General features: G+C 44.9%; 1 protein-coding gene and 4 non-coding genes across 8 annotated transcripts; 1 reads left to right on the forward strand and 4 right to left on the reverse strand.

The window, feature by feature from the left end:
- Nucleotides 1-10,635: 10,635 nt before the first annotated feature.
- Nucleotides 10,636-18,672, reverse strand: AURKB (aurora kinase B). Of its 4 annotated transcripts, none has more exons than XM_075206474.1 (9): nucleotides 17,914-18,121; nucleotides 16,463-16,499; nucleotides 15,511-15,595; nucleotides 14,859-14,913; nucleotides 13,722-13,919; nucleotides 12,908-13,046; nucleotides 11,706-11,854; nucleotides 11,453-11,627; nucleotides 10,636-11,374 (listed from the first exon to the last, which is right to left on the reverse strand). In XM_075206474.1, the coding sequence occupies exons 2-9, from the start codon at nucleotides 16,496-16,498 to the stop codon at nucleotides 11,198-11,200; spliced, it is 1,014 nt and encodes a 337-aa protein (XP_075062575.1). In that variant the 5' UTR covers nucleotide 16,499; nucleotides 17,914-18,121; the 3' UTR covers nucleotides 10,636-11,197. The 4 variants fall into 4 exon arrangements, with proteins under 4 accessions (XP_075062575.1, XP_075062574.1, XP_075062573.1 ...); XM_075206473.1 differs by having other exon boundaries at nucleotides 16,463-16,502; nucleotides 17,914-18,120; XM_075206472.1 differs by lacking the exons at nucleotides 16,463-16,499; nucleotides 17,914-18,121 and adding an exon at nucleotides 18,573-18,672.
- Nucleotides 18,556-18,689, reverse strand: LOC142156250 (U8 small nucleolar RNA). Its single transcript, XR_012692316.1, has one exon. It is a non-coding gene; the product is annotated as a U8 small nucleolar RNA (small nucleolar RNA).
- Nucleotides 18,690-19,175: 486 nt separating this feature from the next.
- TRNAS-GCU (transfer RNA serine (anticodon GCU)) lies at nucleotides 19,176-19,257 on the forward strand. The gene has a single exon. It is a non-coding gene; the product is annotated as a tRNA-Ser (tRNA).
- A 487-nt stretch (nucleotides 19,258-19,744) lies between these two features.
- TRNAW-CCA (transfer RNA tryptophan (anticodon CCA)) lies at nucleotides 19,745-19,816 on the reverse strand. Its single transcript has one exon. It is a non-coding gene; the product is annotated as a tRNA-Trp (tRNA).
- Nucleotides 19,817-20,116: 300 nt separating this feature from the next.
- TRNAP-CGG (transfer RNA proline (anticodon CGG)) lies at nucleotides 20,117-20,188 on the reverse strand. Its single transcript has one exon. It is a non-coding gene; the product is annotated as a tRNA-Pro (tRNA).
- Nucleotides 20,189-22,234: the final 2,046 nt, after the last annotated feature.

Here is a 22,234-nt window from a genome sequence, read left to right on the forward strand (position 1 = left end):
TTCTGTGTCCAGACCTCATAGATGATTTTGTAGCGTTTGAGGCTTGCCCGTGGATTACGCCGCTGCCCGTCTGTCCAGCAAAGGCGTGATCACAGCAGTTTATTGACATATTGAATGCGGCGTAAGCAAATCCTCTGGTCGCGCTTTTCTGAACGAGCCCTTAATGTGTAACAGTTTCTACTTTGTGTATTATTATACGTTTGGTGAGCTGTGGCTTTTGTAGCAGTGTTTATACCAGGCTGTGTTTTTTGACCATCTGTATTTGGAAATCTTTGTGGCGTATTACTTTACGAACGCGTGAATGGGCAGATCTTTCATATTCTTCTTTAGTCGTTTAAAATGTTGTGAGGTGTGGATCGATAATTTATAGTGACATGTCTACAATCTCAGAGGTCTAAACGATTGTCCGTTCATGGGCTAATCCCGCAGATCTGCCCGAACATCAGGATCGCTGGCCAATCAGGTAAAAAAACAAAAACAAATGAGCAGTCAGATGACTTCCATTGGTCAGACAATGATCCTAATCCGTAGCGGAAAACCGTGGTGTTGCCCAATCAAATGGTTGTTTTCATTTTGTAAACTACTTTCCAAAAATTACATCTGGAATCTGATTGGTTGCTGTGGGCAACACCAGTTGTCCAAAATAGATCAGAAGACCAAAATGTGTGTGTGCCCAGTCCTCAGTAGTTGGCTCTCAACTAAGTTTGTCGTATTTCTCACGTGTTACGGGTCTGGTCACGTTTTTTTTATATTATGTTTTTTGTTTTGTTTTGGGGTTTTTTTGGGGCGGGGGGCTGTGGAGCTTTCAAGCACTGAAAACACATAAACAACCGGCATGACTGAACATGTTAGCCAGCAGTGTGATGCACGTTTTTATTTGTATTGCTTCAGTAGCGGCACATCCATTTTAGTTGTTTTTTGTCTCACTGTTTATTTCTGTCAAACACACAAAACAGAAGCTCTGCATAAGTCGTAACACAAAGCAGAGACAAACTGCTCGTTTCCAGGTGATAACTGCTAAACTGTTGCCTGTTAAGTCAGGTTTCTAATCGCTTTTAATATTTCAGTATTGGTCTAGGGAGTAGATTTACCAAACATTCTAAAAGGGAAAAGTGGAGGTGTTGCCCATAACAACTAATCAAATTCTAACTATTATTTATCTTGTACATTCTAGAACCTGCTAGCTAGAATCTGATTGGTTGCTATGGGTAACAGCTCTACTTTTCATTTTTAGAAGGCTTAGTGAATCCTAGATCTCCAAATGTCCCGATTTTGACGGGTCCATGCCATCGTGAGGGGTCTCTCCCACAATCCCGATGGTCAGAATGTTGTGAGGTGTGATTGGTTCGCCATTGTGCAGCAAAACAGAGGTGAACACTGGTGAGCGTGGCAATGCATGGGAGATTTTAGGAGAGGGGAGGATGGTTAGGGGCGGCCTAGTATATCAGTAACGCTAGGCATGACCCCATTCGGCTGTGGTCACTTCCCCTTCCTTGTGCTCCTTTGCAGTTCAAGTAATCAAATTTTTCCTTGAGTCAGGTGTACGTCACGATAAGGCTGCCTATACGTGGCACTTATTGGTGTCCACAATCTATCCCGAGCTATGTAGACACACAGTACACTCTGCAGATACAACATGCGGAACGAGAATCATTGATCACAACAGAGAAGTACATGTCGTTCATAATGACCACTGGAGAAGCATGACTGCTAAAATCTCCGGCATTCACTAATTAGATACGAGGACGGCACTTAGATACGAGGACGGTACTTAGATACGAGGACGGCACTCCATATCATCCTCAGATGAATTAATGCCGATACAGCTCCCCTAAAAATTGACAAGTGATACTTTTTATGCCAGGATAAAACAATAACAGAAAATAACGTGTTGTAAGCACACTACAGCCAACAAACCTCAAATTATGAAGAAAGATCAATGGCATACTCGCAGCAAGAGAACAATTATGCCAATAATTCAGAAATCCAGGCGATACTCAAGTAAATACTCTACCACCAATGAGGGCTCCAAAAAGTCTGGAAATCCAAAGCTGCTCAGTGGAGGCTGATTCAGGAGAAGAACCGATGGAGGCTAGACCGCTGATTACTCTACAGACATACTGAGCGACCTTAATTCTCTACTGACAAGAGACAACTTCCATAGTTTTGTAAACAAAATGCAAGATATTGCACTATGGTTCTGTGTCTTGCAGATAGCCTCGTGCTTTACCACGTTAGAAGGAGCAAAAGATACAGCAGATGAAACCAATCTATGAGGGTGATATTAGTCTCTCAATCTCATGATATGAAAGAATTACATATGTGTGGCGAGAATGGGGTAAATGGGCACTGACAATAATGGGTAAGCCCACCTGAGACCCCCTCTCATTAGGATTTAGTTTAAAATGTTATGTTTAATTCTATGTATATATTCCATGAAGGACCTTTGGCCAACCTGGGATCTTTGCTTCACCAACAACGTCTATTAATGTTCATTCACATGAACACGGCAGTCACCGACCACTACTACACCAGTTAACGGGACTCTATGCTCTAGTGGTCAGTTACTACAAACCAGAAATGCAGGTTGGCCCAGAGCTCCAACTAGCCCAAGAAGACACTTAAGGTTTAACTCTGGAAGGAGGACACCGCTGCCCCCTATCTTCTGTGATGATGCCTCGTGGTTGGATAGTTGGTGTCCAGTGTATATGCCTCTTACGTCCAGACTTCAGGAGCTTGGAGCCTTAAACTACCTCACAAGATGAGGGCCAGCAGTCTGGTACTGGAGTTGCTCCCAATTAAGGGTAGATGAAATTTTCTCCGGTTGGCACAGGTAACGAGCTAGTAGAAGACCTGGTATTCTGACCATAGTCACTTGGATAACTTAGATAAAAGAGGCCAGAAAAATAATACCAGAAGAGATTCCTCCGCAGGGCCTGGTAGATGTCCTTATAAAGATCTTTAATTAGATTTTTTTTTAAAAAAAAACCAACACCCTTCTAGATTTCTATAGGGCACACAGGACCTAAGAGAGGTACCTTCTGACCACCCGAGATGTCATATGCAGACCGAACGGCTTTAAAATCAAATATCACAAAAATGTGCGGTCTGGATAGTGTTAAATGTAATAATCACAATGTAATAATATACCAAGGCTTCTCATTGCACGCATCACAACACAGGGAATCTATGAGACCATTACAGAGGGAGGTGCTCCATCTACAAGTCCTCCACTAAGGCTGCATGGAGACACTTAAAGGCCCTTGAGATCTTGAAAATTTCTGATGTACCCACCAATAAAAATACAGAATAGACGAAGAGAATGTTGGCCAACAGCAGAGCGCATCATGGAGCTCTGAGACCAAGGAGACTCACCTGGTAAGCTTTGATGTCACCCATGCCGAACTACTTTTGAAAGACTCTCTCATATACAGAGGACTTTTCCTGCTGTGGAACTCGGATCACTGTGGCCTACCACGTGGCCTAGTCGTGTTTCACCCACACTTCTTACAGATGGGACTCTCGTGGAACGCCAGAAGTAAAAATCCTTTATTGCACATTGACATCATACAGGGTTTATTGTTAGCTCTTTTACAGTGCTGATCGGTAAAAAGTGCCCGAAAATAGCTTCATACGCAGGCCAAGTACACACGGTATCCCTAGTGGGTACGAAATCACCTCAATGTTCTTTTGTTATAACATAACACAACGGTAAAAGAGACTATAGCCCTTTACAATGTACCAGGCGGTTCAAAGCACCGTACTGAACACACACACAACCCTATCTCAGAAGAACTATAATCACCAGTCCCAGGGTGACAAGCTTTAGTCCTCTGTCCACAAGGACAAAAAAGCCTGTCACCCTGCTTTTGGCAGGCGCACAAAGAGTCGACAGAATCTTGAACCATTCCCAGAGATCCACAAGCAGTTCCTAACCAATCCAACAGGAGGAATATCTCCCAGTCTGTTCTATCAAAGCAAAAGTCACGCTCTATCCGGGAGCGTTCTCCGTTAATGGCTGGTCAGATTCCAGCGCTGGTGTGGTTTAAAGCTGGGAGGGCACTAGATAACAAAGGCTGTCTCACGCTTATCAGAGGGGCTGTCACTGAGATTCCCTCGTCCCTCATGAGGGTCCACTGAAGAGGTCAGCTCCAGGAAGTCTGGTTGGCCCTAAAACAGAAGAGTACCACTTGTCCATACAAAGGAGCAGGATATCCCTGTTTTTGGGGGATCTGGAGGCACATCCCAGTGTAACCCCGTACAGTCCTCATAGGCCCAACCATACTCCAAAGTGCTAGCAGTAGACGCCAATAGTCTGTGTGCCGATGTCGGCTAGGGACCAGGGTCATAATGCAGGATACAGCAGTGTCCAGTAAACTCACAGGGCTACATTTAAGAACAGTGCCAACAATAATACAAAATACATTAATACATATACACCATGTACAGGCAAGAGGAGATGCCAATAGCCTGGCATCCTGCTCTCACCACACATGCTTTTCCAGAGGTATTTCTGCCATATGCTCTTATTCAGCTGCTTTTTTGCCCTTGATGACTAAATAAGGCTGACACTTTAACCATTCAATAACTCAACATAGAAGGTCTTACTGTCCCTGAAAACAAAAGGATTTTTGTACTTACGTTATATCCTTTTCTCTGATTCCATCTGGGGGACACTGCTACCATGGGGACGTTCTAAAGTAGCCCCTTGAGGGAGGGAAAGCTCTGTCAATCCGGCCTGCAAAACTTTGCGACCAAAAATTGTGCCAGGAGACACAAAAACATGAAAACGGTAAAACCAGGTAAAGTGTGGACAGAGAACCTGGTTGCACCAGGCATGGCTGATCTGCCGATGCACCATTGCGCGCAGCCCAAGAGGTCCTCCAAAGATCGGATGGAATGCGCGATGACACGATCAAGTACAGGCCGATCAGAACTAATATAAGCCTGTCTGACGGGGAACATTATCCACCTAGCAGCAGTTTGTTTTGTAGCCAGTCAGCCACTCTTGTGAGCATCATACAAAAAGAAAAGGGAATCCGATCTCCGTATAGTGGACGTCCTGTCCACATACATTCTTGGAGCATGGACCACATCCAATGAAGTTAAGGATCCCTTATCCGAAGAGACAGTCACCTCCTGGAAAACTTGATTAAGATGAAAACCAGACCAGTTTTGGCTGGAAGGAAGGCATTGTGCAAAATACAGCCCTGTCAGTACAGAATACCAGATAAGCTGAACGACAAGAAAGAGCCCAAAGTTCTAAAACTCTCATCACAGAAGTAATGACTAGGAAAAAAATCACCTTCCAAATTAGGAACCTGAATTCAGTCAACTCCAGCGGTTCAAAGGGGAATGATTTAAGATCCCCAAGTACCAAATTCAAGTTCCAAGGTGCCTTCGGTGGTACATAAGGAGGCTGGATGTGTAGAACCCCTTGGAGGAAAGTCTGCACCTCCGGTATAACTGCTAGCCTTATCTCAAAATATATTGAAAGGGCCGATACCTGCACCTTCAGGGAACTAAGGCGGAAGTCCACCTCCAAACCATCCTGCGAATAAGCTAAGAACCTGGAGAGTCGAAAGGCTGTCGTATGACAAGTCCTGTGTTCGCACCAACTGACGCAGGTCCGTCACACTATGATAATTTAGGACAGAGACCCGTTTATTTGCCTTCAACAACCTTGGGAGTCAGGGTGCTGAAATGGTCCCTGAAGCAGTAGATTATCTCTATGTAGAAGTCGCCACCCTTTACCGACTGTCATGCGCAGTACGCCCACATAACAGGCTCGACATGGCCAATCGGGTGCAATCAGGATCACTGGAATTCTGCAGTGTTTAATGTCTTTTTATGTTCATGACGTCCACCGTGAACACCAAGGGGTCTCTGGTCCTGGAGCAGAACCTGGGCACTTAGCGGTTTTGGCGAGGCGCCATGAGGGCCACATCCAGGGCCGGATTAACCATAGGGCAAACTGGGCTACAGCCCAGGGGCCTATGGCATCCAGGGGGCCCTTGAAAGTGCTCAGCAGCAGTATTGATCGGTCGGGGGCAGGGACGCCCCCGGCGCGATCAGTGCTGCTGAGCACTTTCACTGCGGTCCTTCTCTGGCGCGCTGTAGTCTCCTTACTGAGGAGATCTCGTGAGTCTCACTCGATCTCCTCAGTAAAGAGCATACAGCGCGCCGGAGAAGGAGGTAAGTGCCGGGGGAGGCGGGGTGGGGGGAGCGGGGGCGTGGGCAGCTCAGATCACGGGGGGGGGGGGGCGCAGGCAGCTCGGATCACGGGAGGGGGGCCCTCATGGGGGAATGGAGACCCCCTTAGCCCAGGGGCCTCCATTCCCTTAATCCGGCCCTGGCCACATCCGAAGGTTCCCACTTCTGGAACATTAGAAACACCTCTGTAAGTAGAGACCACTCCCCTAGCAACACGGTGTGTCTGCTTAGGTAGTCAGCCTCCCAATTTTCTACACCCAGGATGACTATCGCAGAATTTGCCGAGACATACATTTCCACCCAGAACAATACCTTCATCCAGCTTCAACACTCCTGTGACTATTATCCAGGACAACGGGACAAAGGACCTGCCCACCATCAAGTAAATCGCCACCAACCAAGGGAAAGGTGCATCCTGGGAGACAACTGGTACGTCTGAGAGGCCAGCTGAAGGTGGGATCCCAACTAGTTAAACAAGAAGTCCCACTGAACTATGCGAAAGTAGAACCGTACTGAAACGTTTTGAATGTGGAGACGATCTCACATACTAGTTTCATACATAGCAGGATGTAGACCTGAAGAAAATGCACCTTGTTGATTGATAGAAACACCTTCTACTTTCTGGTGTCCAGTATAAGATCAATGAAAAACATCCTCTGACAGGGGACCAATTGGGATTTTTGTACATTTTGGTTCCAGCACTTGTTTGAACAGTGAAAGATGGACCCTGAGGGTCTGATCCGAGTTTGCCTTTACTAGCAAATCATCCAAGTATGGGATGATGCAGACTCCCTGGGTACACAACCGTGGTGCCATGACCACCATGATATTTGTAAAGACTTATGGCCTCTACAAGGTACTTACTTAATGGAATTGAAAGGGGAAGTCTCCCGCTGCAATCTGCGTTGGGACGAAAGGAGCCATCTGACTTGTGAAACTTCTGCCCCTTTGTCCCTCCGGAACCTGGCAGATAACTCCCGCAGTAAGAAGCAAAGTCATCAACTATCTCATAGCCAATCTCTCTAATTTCTCTTGTGGAGTAGTGGAAAAGAAACGGTGAGGTGGCCGAATTTGGAGGTCTATCATATAGCATGATTTCTGTAATCCACCGATCCTGAGTGGATGCCGCCCATTGGTTCAGGAACCACACGAGGCATCCACCCACAGGAGCCGTGAGGTGAAGAGGAATCCTGTCAGGTTTCAAGATTTCAGGGTTTTTAGGCCCTGGACACCTGTTGGAATAGGTCAGCCTGCCCCTCTGTGACTGGTGCCTGGACATGATAGGCTTACCTCTGTAAGACTGCCCACGGTTTAAAGAGTCACCCTGAGAGGGTAGACAAAAGGAACCAAAACAAGGTCCTCATGGCTGCATTCCGAGCTGCCTTATATAGATATCCTGATGCTGCTCTAAGATTTAATTCCATAGGAAGCAAATCAGAATCCTGCAAGCTGATCTGCCCAGGTCTCTAATCTCTCTAGCCACTGAAGTGGAAGAAAGCATGGTCTTCAAAGAACTATTTGCTATTTTTACAAGTAGCCGAGCCAGGTACAGGAAGAGTGTTAAGGCCTGCCTAGCGCGTTACAGGTGTGCCCACCTTATGGTACCATTTCCCATTGGGCCATCTCATCCAGTTGAAGTAAAAAGAGACTAGGAAACCTACGCGGTACAAACAATTTTCTGCCTGGCTGTTTCCATGCTGACTCAATGAAATCTGTCAGCTCTTCAGAAGGAGGGGAGCAGACTACACACCTCTTCTGCCTCTTTCCCACTGGGCCTCTGAATCAGAGACCACTAAGAGAGCAGACCCATGCCTTTTACAGGAAGTCAGAGTTCTCGTGGTCTCAAGAAATGTATTTAATTTTTCAAGGTTCTGTACCAGTGAAGTAGACGAAGAAACTTCCGCCTGGATTTGACCCTGGGAATCAAGAGGAGATGGGAGGACAAACGAACCTTCGCCTGCAACCTTTGAAGATGTCGTAAGGGCAGCAGTCTTAGAAGGCTGCACTGATACATTTTGAACCAGAGTGATGATCGCATCCACTGCGGGTATCTCTGCAGGATGGGCGAGCAACTGAAATAGCGCTGCCACTGACTGTCCTAATGCAGTCGTCTACGCTGGATTCCCCATCTGAGGCGTTCCCTCGTGTGCACCCTCCCCAGCCATCTGCACCACAGTCCAAACAAACTGACCCCGGACCCTATCACCCACTGGGTAGTTTGGTTTCACAATATGTATGATGTAACAGAAACAGGTAACCTGCAACTCTATATCAATAGTTGCAGTTACACTACATTTATTTATTTTTTTCAACTTTTTTTTTTTATATCTATATATCATATATATATATATATATATATATATATACACACACATATACATAGTTATAATATACACAACAGAAAAATCCTCTCCATAGAAAGAATCTCAACAATAAAACTATCTATATGAAGGGATTCGTAAAAGTATGTAAATATTCTACAGATATCTATTTGTACAGATATGTGTAAGACATAAGTGATGTAAGGTGCTCCTCCCTCCAGAACCATGTCAAGTAAAAATGATGTGTTATTATTTAAAAGGAAAATAGACAGGCCACAAACACACACACCAGAGATAATCACTTTTGTTTTGACCCTGGCTAATGCCGCAAAACAGTATGTAAATTAGTCTCTGGATAATAAAATGAACATCTCAGAATAATTTAACTGATCAACCATGTAAAATATTGTCTCCATTAACTTGAGCCTTCTATAATAATACCCTAAACTGTAGTTTATACATATATAATCATTCTTATCTCTATTACAAGGAACCTCAATAATTAGTTATTCTCCAGTGGGGTACTTAGCTGCTGATGGCTGTATAGGGATAAAGAAGAAAGCTGTAATTTAATAGTGGATGCCCCCCGTCTTCTGTGAGGGGAGCAGTAAACTGCATCTGTCATTTAGGCGCAAAGAATTCCTGCTCTGGGGTATACCAAGTTGTGGGGGGAGCCCCTCCGTTCTCACTCCCTGCACTGTTTGCTCTCTCAATTTTCTGGTTCTGGCTGGCGAAATCCATGTCCCCCCCTGTGCCAGAGAATTGGTATCTCCTTGTAATGGGCGCTCACCGATCAGGGCTCAATGCCTGAGGCAGCGCGGACCTGCCAGGAAAAGTCAGTGACAGCCTCTAACTGAAGACATCTTCCAACGTAACTGAAATGAACGGTGCTCTACTTAGTCCTATGGGTGCAAGTGCTGCTTACAGTACTGACCACGTCCTAAGTAAAAATAAACAATAAAAATAAAAGAAAATCTAACCTAACTAACAGCAACTACTGCAGAGCAGTACTGAAAACAGCCCAACTCCTTGGGCACCTAAATTACACTGAGGAGCTACAGGGGTTGCAGAGGGCAGGAGCTTGTCAAGTTACATTAAGTTTAACTATTTAGGTGCCAACTCCATGTGCCCTCATACAACCCCATGGTAGCAGTGTCCCCCAGATTGGATGAAAGAGAAAACACTTTTCCTGTCACATTCCTAAACAATAATCCTGAAGGGGGTGGGGGGAGGGGGAAGGAAATCAGCCAATATTTATCTTCCAAAGTACTGACTAGCTTTCTTGTGCATTTGTTGGCGAATTGGGAACACTTCACAGATAGTACTCGGGTGCTGGGAGGTGGCAGGAACTGGACCCATAAGCCAACTTTGCATAGCTCAGGTTCATCACCACTAACTCACACTGCAAAGTCTTTGTGCCTACACAATTTACTCAAACCCACCTACATCCTTACTCCATAACTGAATCTCTATTTGTTTTTAGAGACATATCACAATGCTGCACTCTTCAGCAATAGGTTGTCTGGTCGTACACAGTCACTATTAAGCCATCACTGTCCAGTGCAAAACGTGGACTTGGCACCTAAAGGAACCACTTCTAAATGAGATCTGGACATTATTGTAGATTGCGATTCCCAAATGATGCGCCCGAAATATCCACAACAGCACTGTGGGCTGGAGGAAGAACATGAACTAGACAGCCCTGTCCCCCAGCCAATGGGAAGACATTCAACTTACCCTGACTAGTTCCTCCAGCATAAAAACTATGGTCAGATATAAATTACGATCAATGTGAGAAGTGTCCTGCTGGTCCTCACTCCTTATATACAGCTTGTATGGACATATACTGGCGATGTAGTACAGAGGTGAGCACCCTGCTCCATGTTTGGTGGTATTGTCCTCATTGGTTCCAGGTGATTGCCCCCTGGAGTTAGTGGGATCCCTGCCCCCCAAAGACCCTTGTGTGGGGGCAATCATACACCCTTTTCAATGACTGCATATAAGAAATATTCCTTTTTTTTATTCCCTTTGGCAGAATATGAAGATTGGATTCATTATAGGAATGGTCAATGAATCCTTTGCCAACTCAGTAAGAGACAGGTTTTAAAAATGTGCAGTTTATTTACATAGGAAAATACATATATACAAACATGGGACAGTAAATAGAGTGTCATGAAAACTGGAATAAAACACTAGAACAATTTGAAAGTTTATAAAAATAAAAATAAAAAAAAAAAAGTTAAAGAATGAGGCAATGGAGATTTCACAATATATAAATATACCTCGATTTAACAAAAACCAACAAACGCATATTTAGGCCAAGCTCCGCCAGCCAGACATGTAGCCCACTCCGTTCATACAGACTCCACTAAATAGGTCAAAGTGACAAACGCAAATTCTCCCGACGAATGCACTGATCGCACACAATATACTGGCACCAGATCCAGCCGCACAATGTTCACAAAGCTGCATGGTTATATACAAACAAGTATCATAGACCCTATAACCCACCAGCGCTCTACATATAACACTATAAACTGCAGGTTGACAAAATCCCCATAGTGACACAGACATCCAGAACAAGCAGTCTTGTATGACCGGTCGGCCAGGCAGCGTGTTCAGTGTGTGGACGTGAAGTGCAGCGACAACAGTACAAGCGGGGTTTATCTCATCTGGGTGGCACCGAAGACAGGAGGCAGAATACGGCGAGAGTTTGCCTTCACCCATGGGTGTTCCATGACACCCTTTGGTGTGAGTCGCTGTGCCGGGACATAACGCAACAGTTTGTTGATCAGATCTTTGGAGCCTTCAGACAAGAAGGATGGGAACTGAATGTCAACCTGTGAGGACGAGAAGTAAGGTAAGTATCGCATTCACAGAGTTCCTACCAGGAAGCAACGACTCTAGAAGTAACTTACCTTTACTATCCTGCGGTGGGTTTCTGCATGGGAGGGGCTCTCAAAAGGGGGCACACCCACGAGGAACTCATAGCAGAGGACACCTGTGCACCACAGATCCACTTTCTCATCATGAGTCCTGCCCTCAACCATCTCTGGAGGCAGATAGTCCAGTGTCCCACACATGGTCCGACGCCTGCAAGCAGAAACACAACCTTAGTACTTGTAGCCACCGCTCGTCGGTATACTCCTAGCTACTAGCATCTGTCCGTACCTGAGGGAGGGGGCATGAACGGACCAGCCGAAGTCTGCAATTTTCAGCTCCCCTTTGTATCCCATGAGCAGATTCTCCGGCTTGATATCCCGGTGAATAACCTTCCTCTCATGACAATACTGGAGTGCGTCCGCAAGCTCCTCTATGAACTGCCAAGAGAACAGGGGGTCAGTTACTAGAAGATACACCAAACAGCTCCGTAATATTACGCCAATAGGTGGAGCCAGGAGCACTGCCCTACGAGGAAGCCACCCAACGGAAATTCATCTTACACCATTATTACACTTAGGGCTAGATTTACTAAGCTGCGGGTTTGAAAAAGTGGGGATGTTGCCTACAGCAACCAATCAGATTCTAGCTGTCATTTTGTAGAAAGTACTAAATAAATGAAAGCTAGAATCTGATTGGTTGCTATAGGCAACATCCCCACTTTTTAAAACCCGCAGCTTAGTAAATCTAGCCCTTAGTCTCTCCAGAGGGACCCGAGAAGCACACAAGCAGGTAGATTCCAGATTTAATAAAAGGAGTCCCAGAAAGAAGTGTGAAAGCCCCAAACACAGACCCTGAACTAAATATAGCACAATGCTGGAAATAAGGTCATGTCTAATGTGTCAATCAAAATGTTGTTCCCGGTCACTGTGCCTAAAAAGAACTAGTGCATCAGAAATGTAATATTTGTAGGGCTGAGAAAAAGTTCTAAATCTTTAAGTACCACAATAGGAATGAAGAGGTCTGTAACCTTATCCACCTGACTGTAAGCTAGTGACTGCTACCAACGTCTCAATAGGCTTAACCTAGCCACTTCTCCTCATGTCAGACAATTGGCCCAATACAGCAGCGTGTAGGCTCAGGATGACCCAATGATCGACAATGGGATGAACATTAATCGGATTACTATCAGGTATGTTGGTAATTGCAGCAAAACCACTATCTGCATGTGGTCATCTTGCAAATGGAACAGTAGACCCCAATGACCAAGCAAGTAATCTGACAACTCTGCCCAAGAGCAGAACTGCCCCAAACTGTCAGCACTACTAACTGTACCCTCAAAATCTCACCGCTACATGAATGTGACCGCTCTTACGTGAAGCCAGGTTCAGAGATCTCTCCTTCGTGCTGGCACTGATCTCCTGTAGTGGGGTACACCGCTATAGGCAGTGCACAGACCAGACATAATACCAGTAGAGATGGCTCTTACTTACCGTGGCACTTCTCTGCTCATCGAATCGCCCATATTTCTGTAACTCCCTATATAGCTCCCCCCGAGGAGCAAACTCCAGCATCAGGTAGATTCGTTTGCGGTCATGGAAGTAGTTATACATTCGCAGGACATTGGGATGTCTGTGGACAACAGGAAGATCAGAATAAGACTTATGGTAACAGCTTCCATGGAGACTCCGCACCTAGGACACCCCAGACGTGGGGGACATGTGGCGTCAATGCGAGAGCCTTACAGACTGTGAAAATGGGCATTATCATATTTCCCTATACAACAAAGGGGTTACCCATTGTTATCGCCAGCAGTAACACTGCATGGGGAAGCCTATCTAACAAGTCCTCATCTCAGGATGCTTTTCACAGAACAAAAGCAATATTTTAAAGTAATGTTCCTACCACTATTTTAACAAAGGGAACTGAAAGCCCAAATAAATGCAGTTGATAGGTCAGTTTTACTGCAGCAATACAATAAAAAACATATCACACTTATCGCCACAATGGAAGTATAATAAATATGCCAAATGGAGCCTGTTCAACCTATAACCATCTGTAAACAGTGGGGACCCCAATACCAGCTGGACTACAACATGGGGGCAAGAGTCAAGCTGTTACTTGCTTTCTGTACGGGAGACAGGGAAGGGTCGTATCCAAAGTGATCTGTCAGTGACTGCCCACTTCCCAATGTCTATACTATGCTTCTCAGGCAGGCATACCAGTTATACGGCTCATATTATCACATGTGGCATAAAGCAACATAAGACATGTGAAACTCAAAGCTGGTCCGCGAGTGAGATGTACCTGAGATGAGACTGGATCTCGATCTCTCTCCTCAGTTGATGCTCCACGCTCTCCTTCTCTAGCTGGGACTTGAACAGCACCTTCAGGGCCATGATGAATTTAGTCCTTTTGTCCCGGGCCAAATAGACATTTCCAAACTTGCCTTTCCCCAGTGGGCGGCCGATGTCAAAGTCGTCAATTGTGAATTTCTTCTTGGGACTGTTGGAAAGGATAACGGTGTTGGTAAACCCACAAACAAATGTAAACAAGACAAAACCTGGGGTCACAAGGCTTCCCCTAGAAGACGGACGACCAGTGAGGACTCCAGTCTCCCAATGTCATCAGGCTGCATGAGAAAGGCTCTGTGTGCTATAAACCCATGATTACAGACAGGAGGCCAATAATAAGGTCGTACAATACAGGTTTACATGTTGATTTTAACATGCAACTGTTGTACTTAAATGAAAGAAGAGCATATGCATCGCTATGGAAAGGGAACATACTACACGTGATAACACAAAACTGATGATGATATTTCTTAATGTTCTTAATAGTTGTACAGGAAACCACTAAACCGAGTGAAAACATTGCTTGTTTCTCCACCAATTTACATCAGCTTGTACGAGTATTACACTAAACCCACATGCAACAGTTTCCACGTTAGTGATATCTTTCCAACTGGGCACGAAAATGGACACATTTATCTTGATATATCTATCGAATTTTTGGAAGTATCTGACATTCATATCCCTTAAATTGCCCAAATCAAAACAAAAAGGAACTATTAGTGGATGGCATTAAAGAAGTCGGCCACCAGTGTTCGGTATTTCCCTGGCCCCACTTGTACAGGACTCCGGCTACCAGCCAGCTCCCTCGTACAGCTGGTCTAGAACTGGCGAGCCAGCCACCCAGGCGAGAGAATTGCACAATACAAGATGGGAGCAGTAGGGTTTATTTATATTTTCTAAATAACCTGGGAGCCCAGAACCTGGAGAGGGACAAGTAAAACATCTTCCTTTTCCAGATACAGTGAAGAGAAGACCATGAAACCAAGGGGAGATAAACTACAGCCACTCATTGTATCACACTAGAAGTACAAACCCTTCACACTGGGTATACTCACTGCTGCACTCTATACATAAGTCACCAGGCACTTACCAGTCCATTGCTCTATCATGCTGGTTATCAGTCACTGTCACTCTGCCTGCTGAAACTGAGGGGATAAAGGGGTGATTAGCCATACAGCTTAATGTGATACTCCTATCTGTACAGACATCTAGAAGAGCAGCTACCAGCAATGGTTACAGCAGGAGTGCACCATGCCACAAGGGTCTGACACTCGACTGGGATGTGGCACTTCCTATGACAAAACGCATCACATAATAGTTTTGCACGCCAAGGCTTGAGATGCACTGAGATTGGTAGTCAAAATTTAGCGGGCTCACCTAGTATTTATACATACCCATGACTCGAGCGATGGGATGTTGATTACTTAATAAACTCAGGATGCACTTGCATTCAATACACTAGGGGGTATATTTACTAAACGGCGGGTTTGAAAAAGTGGAGATGTTGCCTATAGCAACCAATCATATTCTAGCTGTCATTTTGTAGAATGTACTAAATAAATGATAGCTAGAATCTGATTGGTTGCTATAGGCAACATCTCCACTTTTTTCAAACCCGCCGTTTAGTAAATCTAGCCCTAGGTATTCTTCATTTACTCAATCATTTCCATTAGTTTTCTAGTAACGAGACCATTGAGATTTATTTTCTCTATACAAGCTGTGTGTCAGATAATGTAGCTTACCTGTAAGGGACGAGGTCATTGTCGACGGGTAATGCTCTTTCCTTAGCACCCTCTGGGGACCCAAAGCACTGGTTGGAGTGGTGAACTGTGGAACGAAACAAAGGGTTTACATGAAACAATATGTATTCGCCCCACTGTAAGAGCTTGTTATGGTCCGTACAGGCCAGCATATCGCCAGGATTTCTAGATGGAACCAGACTTCAGCAAACCGCTCTGCAAATAACACATCAGGGTCCATGATCCACACAGGCCTCTGCTGGAGGAGAACGCAGGAGGGTTGGCTTACGGAAGACAAGATGCTGTACTGAACGAGTCCTTCATGACAACAGGTCGTTATCTGGTTTGAACTGTGGAACCAACTTAGGGGCTCATTTTGAGTTGCTTATTTTGTGCGTGCTTACATATATATATGTTGACCTGGCCATAGCAAGATGCACACAACTCAAGGACAGTAAGTATTTGCTCCAGATGTGCAAATGTGTATAGATCTAGTGCAGAGATGTGACAGGGCAGTAAATGCTGAAGACACATTAACAATATAATAAAAGGAAGTGAACAAGCTCCTATACACAGCCTATACTTGCCAGCTCCAGCAGACATAAGGGTATGCGATATGCAAAAGTCTACAGACATATTTGCTCGTTCAACTCTCAATGAGCCCCTAAATCAGCAAACAGCAGAGGATCCCAAACCTTTTAGAGTCTTAATTGCTGGTTCCATTTTTCACCCCATCCAGGGGGTCCGTTTGCATTCCAACAATTTTCCAAAATGCAAATTTCCCCATATGACAACATCTAGAGAAAACATACATGGAGCATGGGAAAGGATTGCATGCTGGGAATAAATCGGTAACATGCATGCACCGACGCTGCTTAATACAGGAACGCTCTCCCATATTACACAGTGGAACAATGGTACTATCACCATGGCCAGACAGGATTTAAACACATACCTTAGAGAAGGGATTGAGGTTTTCCTTGTAGGACATCCTGCTAATGACAAGTAGGGGAACCAGTGTCAGAGACCCCATTACCAGCAGTAGCAGACCCACCCCCTTATAACAATTCAGTCTATTCCGCACATGCTACATGTATATTTACTACACAGTAAATTAACTACTCAGATTGAAATGCCCCATTACCGCCCCTCCCAACTAGATACCCTAGTATGCAGGCGCTCTGCATACTAACTGAATCCTCTAGAGAAAATTAACCCATTATCTTACTCCAGACAGCTAATGTTTATAAATATGCCATTGCTAACCGCATAAACCACCCAGACTTGTAAACTCTTATACACTGCCCTTGTCCACTAATAATTACCACACACAGCATCATGACCCCCATGATCTACCCCTGCCAACTTATTATCCCCCATTATACTTCCCATATACACTGCTATACCTCACAGCCATATGCCCCCATGTTCTACCCTCTGCCTGCTTATAACCCAATATACTGCCCCTATCCACTACTATCTCACAGCTTTATGACCCACTCCCTGCCTGCTTATTACCCCAATATACTGCCATACAACCTCCATGATATACCCCCTGCCAACTTACTACCCCCCAATATACTACCTCTATACACTACTATATCTCACAGCTATATGCCTGCATGTTCTACCCCATCTGCTTATTACCACCAATATACTGTCCCTATCAAAAGCTATATGCCCCCATGATCTACCCCCTGCCAACTTACTGCCCCCATGATCTACCCCCTGACAACTTACTGTCCCCATGATCTACCCCCTGACAACTTACTGCCCCCATGATCTACCCCCTGCCAACTTACTATCCCCATGATCTACCCCCTGCCAACTTGATCTACCCCCTGCCAACTTACTGCCCCCATGATCTACCCCCTGCCAACTTACTGCCCCCATGATCTACCCCCTGCCAACTTACTGCCCCCATGATCTACCCCCTGCCAACTTACTGCCCCCATGATCTACCCCCTGCCAACTTACTGCCCCCATGATCTACCCCCTGCCAACTTACTGCCCCTGTACACTGCTATATCTCACAGCTATATACCCCCATGTTCAACCCCCTGTCTGCTTATTACCACCAATATACTGCCCCTATCCACAGCTATATGCCCCATGTTTTACCCCCTGCCAACTTATTACCCCAAATATACTTCTCCTACACACTGCTAGATCTCACAGCTATAACACCATGTTCTACCTCCTGCCGGCTCCCAGTACACTGTCCATCTAATATATAGTGATAATTACCCCACATAGGTCTGACCCTCATCACCTCCCATCATCCTCGTCATACTGCCCCTATGCACCCTCTACAGGCACTGACCCCATGATACAGTGATAACCATCACTTAGGCAGCCGGTACCCCATCACCCCTCCCCGGTACCCCATCACCCCCGGCCGCTCACCTCGGTGTCTCCGCCGCCCGGTGTCTCACTCTCCGCTCGCACACTAGTCTCCGACGCTCGATTCGAATTCCAACCGCCAAAGCTCAACTTGGTCACCTGATCCGTTCTCCGTGCGCTGATTGATCGAACCGCAAAAGAGGCAGCTCCTCATTGGCTGATGTCAGTTTAAAAGCCTTATTCCACGAGCAGGCCCCACCCCCCGCTGCCCACGGTCACAACGCCAAGGATTCCCATTGGCTCGATGCAATCAGACCGCCTCTCACCTGCAGGGCGATTTGCGCATGCGTCCGCCTTAGCCAGTGGCGGAGGAGGACCGTGATGCGGCTGTTGTCACCTGGCGCCCCGTCCAATCAGCGTGCGAGGAAAGGGGATACTGGCCGCCATTTTGTCGCTGGATGAAATGGAGGTTGTTGTGAGAGGCTGACAGCAGCGCTGTGTGACTGGCGAGCGTTGTATCAGCGAGGCCCGATGCCAGAGCTCGGACTCATAGCACTGTCAGCTGCCTAATAACAGGAAGATGTGAATATAATACATAAAGAACTACATTCCCCAAGATTCAAATATAACTAATATAAACCTCTATAGATCAGACATTATCAATCTATATTTGCACAACATAACGATCGATCAGTATAGTCAGATATCAGAATAACACACACCCCGAGTTGTCGGTCAGGGCGGTGCGGGAGTGTTGCGTAATCACACATCAGCCTCCTCCATTCATCATGTCTGTTTCTCCATAAGGAGCAACAGGTAAGGATTGACCTCACTGAAGATACCGACCTAATGCGTCACGCAGGGGTCACACCATGAAACCCTCTGGGTAAGCTCAGGGAGAAATTCAATGCTCATCCAATTACACGGTTTTATCCTACACATACACTAAGCCAATCATTAAGAGTCTAGTAATAAACTATTATTTATGTATAAGGCTAATTATGTATATATAATCAGTTTTCTTTGACCGCAGTCCTAACGATGATCTGCTTTATTTGAATAACCACGCCCCATTTATAATGGAGGGTCTGCGTCGGCCATCTTTCTAGTTGGCCTGTCTGTTTATATTCAGAAGGTGCTATGCTATGAGGCCATGTTTCATTGGGGCAGAAACTCCTCCCCATTGTATATCTTTCCCTTTAACCCTATATGGCCCCGCGGCCATCTTGCCGTAGTCGGTAGAAGATCCATAGTGAGCCTGGCAATCCCGCAATAAATAATAGGTAATGACAGCAGCTAGTGATGAAAACTAGAGCAGACGTGAAGACGAGGTGGCCGAGTGGTTAAGGCGATGGACTGCTAATCCATTGTGCTCTGCACGCGTGGGTTCGAATCCCATCCTCGTCGGCTGTTCTTTTCTTTATTTAATTTGCATTTATTTTTTCAGGGATTCGCTTCCTTTGGAACGATGTGCACGAACTAAGTCACACCTGCCTATAATGGTCTAATCATATACAAGGTCTAAGAATATACAATAAATAAAATCATATACAATGTCCATGTAATAAAATGGTATTTCTGTGTTACATGGATTACAGTGAAGACCAATAGATGTATCTGCATACTGCCCTTATGCATCTACTCTATATAATTACTCTATATAATGCTATGAGCCCAATGATCTACCCTGAATATACTGCTCCTGTCCAATATCTACTGGTGCACCCTACTGATCAATCCCTCCAATATATTACCCCTTATAGTGCATATGAACACCATGATCTGCAATGCCTTGTCCAATATCTACTAATGACATAGCTACCTTGTGTACTGTGGATTATAATGAGGACAAGGAGGGGAAGCTGCATCCACTAACTTGAAATATAAAAGTAATTGACCCCGACGTGATTTGAACACGCAACCTTCTGATCTGGAGTCAGACGCGCTACCGTTGCGCCACGAGGTCTTCCATACACAGTAGGCATGAAAGACATCTACAGCTTCTAGCTCAACCCCTCCCCCCACCCTCATCGTCTCACTCTCGTCTCTTATTATAATTGTATTACTTCACTATATAAGACTGGCTTGCATTACACTGTTTCTTTGCTACATTGTAGAATTATTGCAAAAAATATGGGATCAAGCTCAAAAGAACCAAGTGGTCCACAAACGCATAAAAAAAGAAAAAGAATACATATAATAAGAGTTAATAAGCCTATATAGATCACGATCCTTTAACAGAGAACATAAAATAAAATTAAACATTGGGCTCGTCCGGGATTTGAACCCGGGACCTCTCGCACCCGAAGCGAGAATCATACCCCTAGACCAACGAGCCATGTGACTATTCTTTCTGAGACATGATTACATAGCTACCACGTCACAATGTTACCTGTATGTCATTGTTTATATGTCTGTGTACAGTTGTTTTGCTGCTGAGTGTTGTGGTTTCAGCACTGTGCACACGAAGTGTATATACAAACTGAATGATATGCACCAAGCTTGCAGTAGAGTCTCATCATAGCACAGCTCTGTGCACACGAAGTGTAGATATAATCTGAATTATATGCATCAAGCTTGCAGTAGAGTCTCATCAGTTAGAACTGCAATCCCTACTTTTTCCTTTTCTCTTCACATTACATAATAGTGCTGCACATTCCAGGTGGTCTTCACTATTTATAGATGCTTCCACCTAATGACATCCACACCTTGCATTTATATACATTTATAGTTGTGTTGATGAAGGGAAAACTATTTTGGGAAAAATATAATTAATTGAGGGTCCACAGCTCTCTCTGAAAGATATTTTAAATGTTGTTAATCCAGAGTGAAACAGTATTTTTTAATGATGTGGGATAATTAGTTTATAATATTATATATATATATATATATATATATATATATATATATATATATATATTGTTATATATTCTTATCAACATACTCATTTAGTCAGACAAAATGAACACTATGGGACCAAAAACATACTAGTAGGTTAATTGGCTGCTATCAAATTGACCCTAGTCTGTCTGTCTGTGTGTGTGTCTGTGTGTGTCTGTCTGTGTGTGTGTTAGGGAATTTAGACTGTAAGCTCTATTGGGGCAGGGACTGATGTGAGTGAGTTCTCTGTACAGCGCCGCGGAATTAGAGACGCTATATAAATAAATGATGATGATGATTTATCAAGGCTCATATCTGCCGATTTGGACATACCGTATGCAAAATCACTCTGCGCATGCCCAGAGGCGGGACATACGCTAGTAAAAGCAGCTCAGTCTGCTCCGTCTTCGAACACAAAAGACACCTACTACAGCCTACGATATTGGTCATATATTGGTATAATGGGCATATATTGGTATAATGTGTTGGGCACAGACTGGGATATTGTATTGGGCATAGACTGGTATAATGTGTTGGGCAAAGATTGGGATATTGTATTGGGCATATACTGGTATAATGTGTTGGGCACAGACTGGGATATTGTATTGGGCAAATACTGGTATAATGTGTGGGGAACAGACTGGGATAATGTGTTGGGCACAGACTGGGATATTGTATTGGGCATATACTGGTATAATGTGTTGGGCACAGACTGGGATATTGTATTGGGCACAGACTGGGATATTGTATTGGGTATAGACTGGTATAATGTAATTTGCACAAACTGGTATAATGTAATAGGCACAGGCTGGGATATTGTATTGGGCATAGACTGGCATAATATAATGGTTTCAGACTAGTATAATGTATTGGGCATAGACTGTGATATTGTATTGGGCATAGACTTTTATAATGTAATGGGCACACGCTGGTGTATTGTGCTGGGCTCTGGTACACTGTAATGGGCACAGGATGGTATAATTTGGGGTGGGGGTAGACATGTCACAAAGCAGTGGAGAGGCATAGGGAACTAGATAGTGGCGTGTGTGCCTGTGTGTTTTGGTGGGACCTGTTTATGTGTTTGGTGGTTACTAACGCCTGGGACGGGTGGGTTTGTGAATAGAGTATTATTATTAATTTTATTATTATTAATTTTTATTTATAGGGCGCCACTAGGTGTCCGTAGCGCCGTACAGGGACAAACGAAATTACAATACGAGGTGAGACAGCACAGTACAGTAAACAATAATCACAGTAACTCAGTGAGCTCAAAGCACAGCTAGAGGGGCGGAGGAGGGGAGAGGGGAAGGTCCGCCAACGACGGAGTCCAAGAGGGAAGGCACGGATGACAGGGAGACCCCCAAGAGGAGAGGAGGGAGCGAGAGGGGATGCGGGAAAGAGGGTCCTCAAGGAGGAGGGCTAAGTAGCTGGAGAGCAGAGTTAACAGTGGTGAAGACAGGAGGAGAGAATACCCTGCTCAAAGGAGCGTACAATCTAAGAGTAG

The sequence above is a fragment of the Mixophyes fleayi genome, chromosome 4 (genome assembly GCF_038048845.1).
Source record: "Mixophyes fleayi isolate aMixFle1 chromosome 4, aMixFle1.hap1, whole genome shotgun sequence".
Classification (NCBI taxonomy): Eukaryota; Metazoa; Chordata; class Amphibia; order Anura; family Limnodynastidae; genus Mixophyes; species Mixophyes fleayi.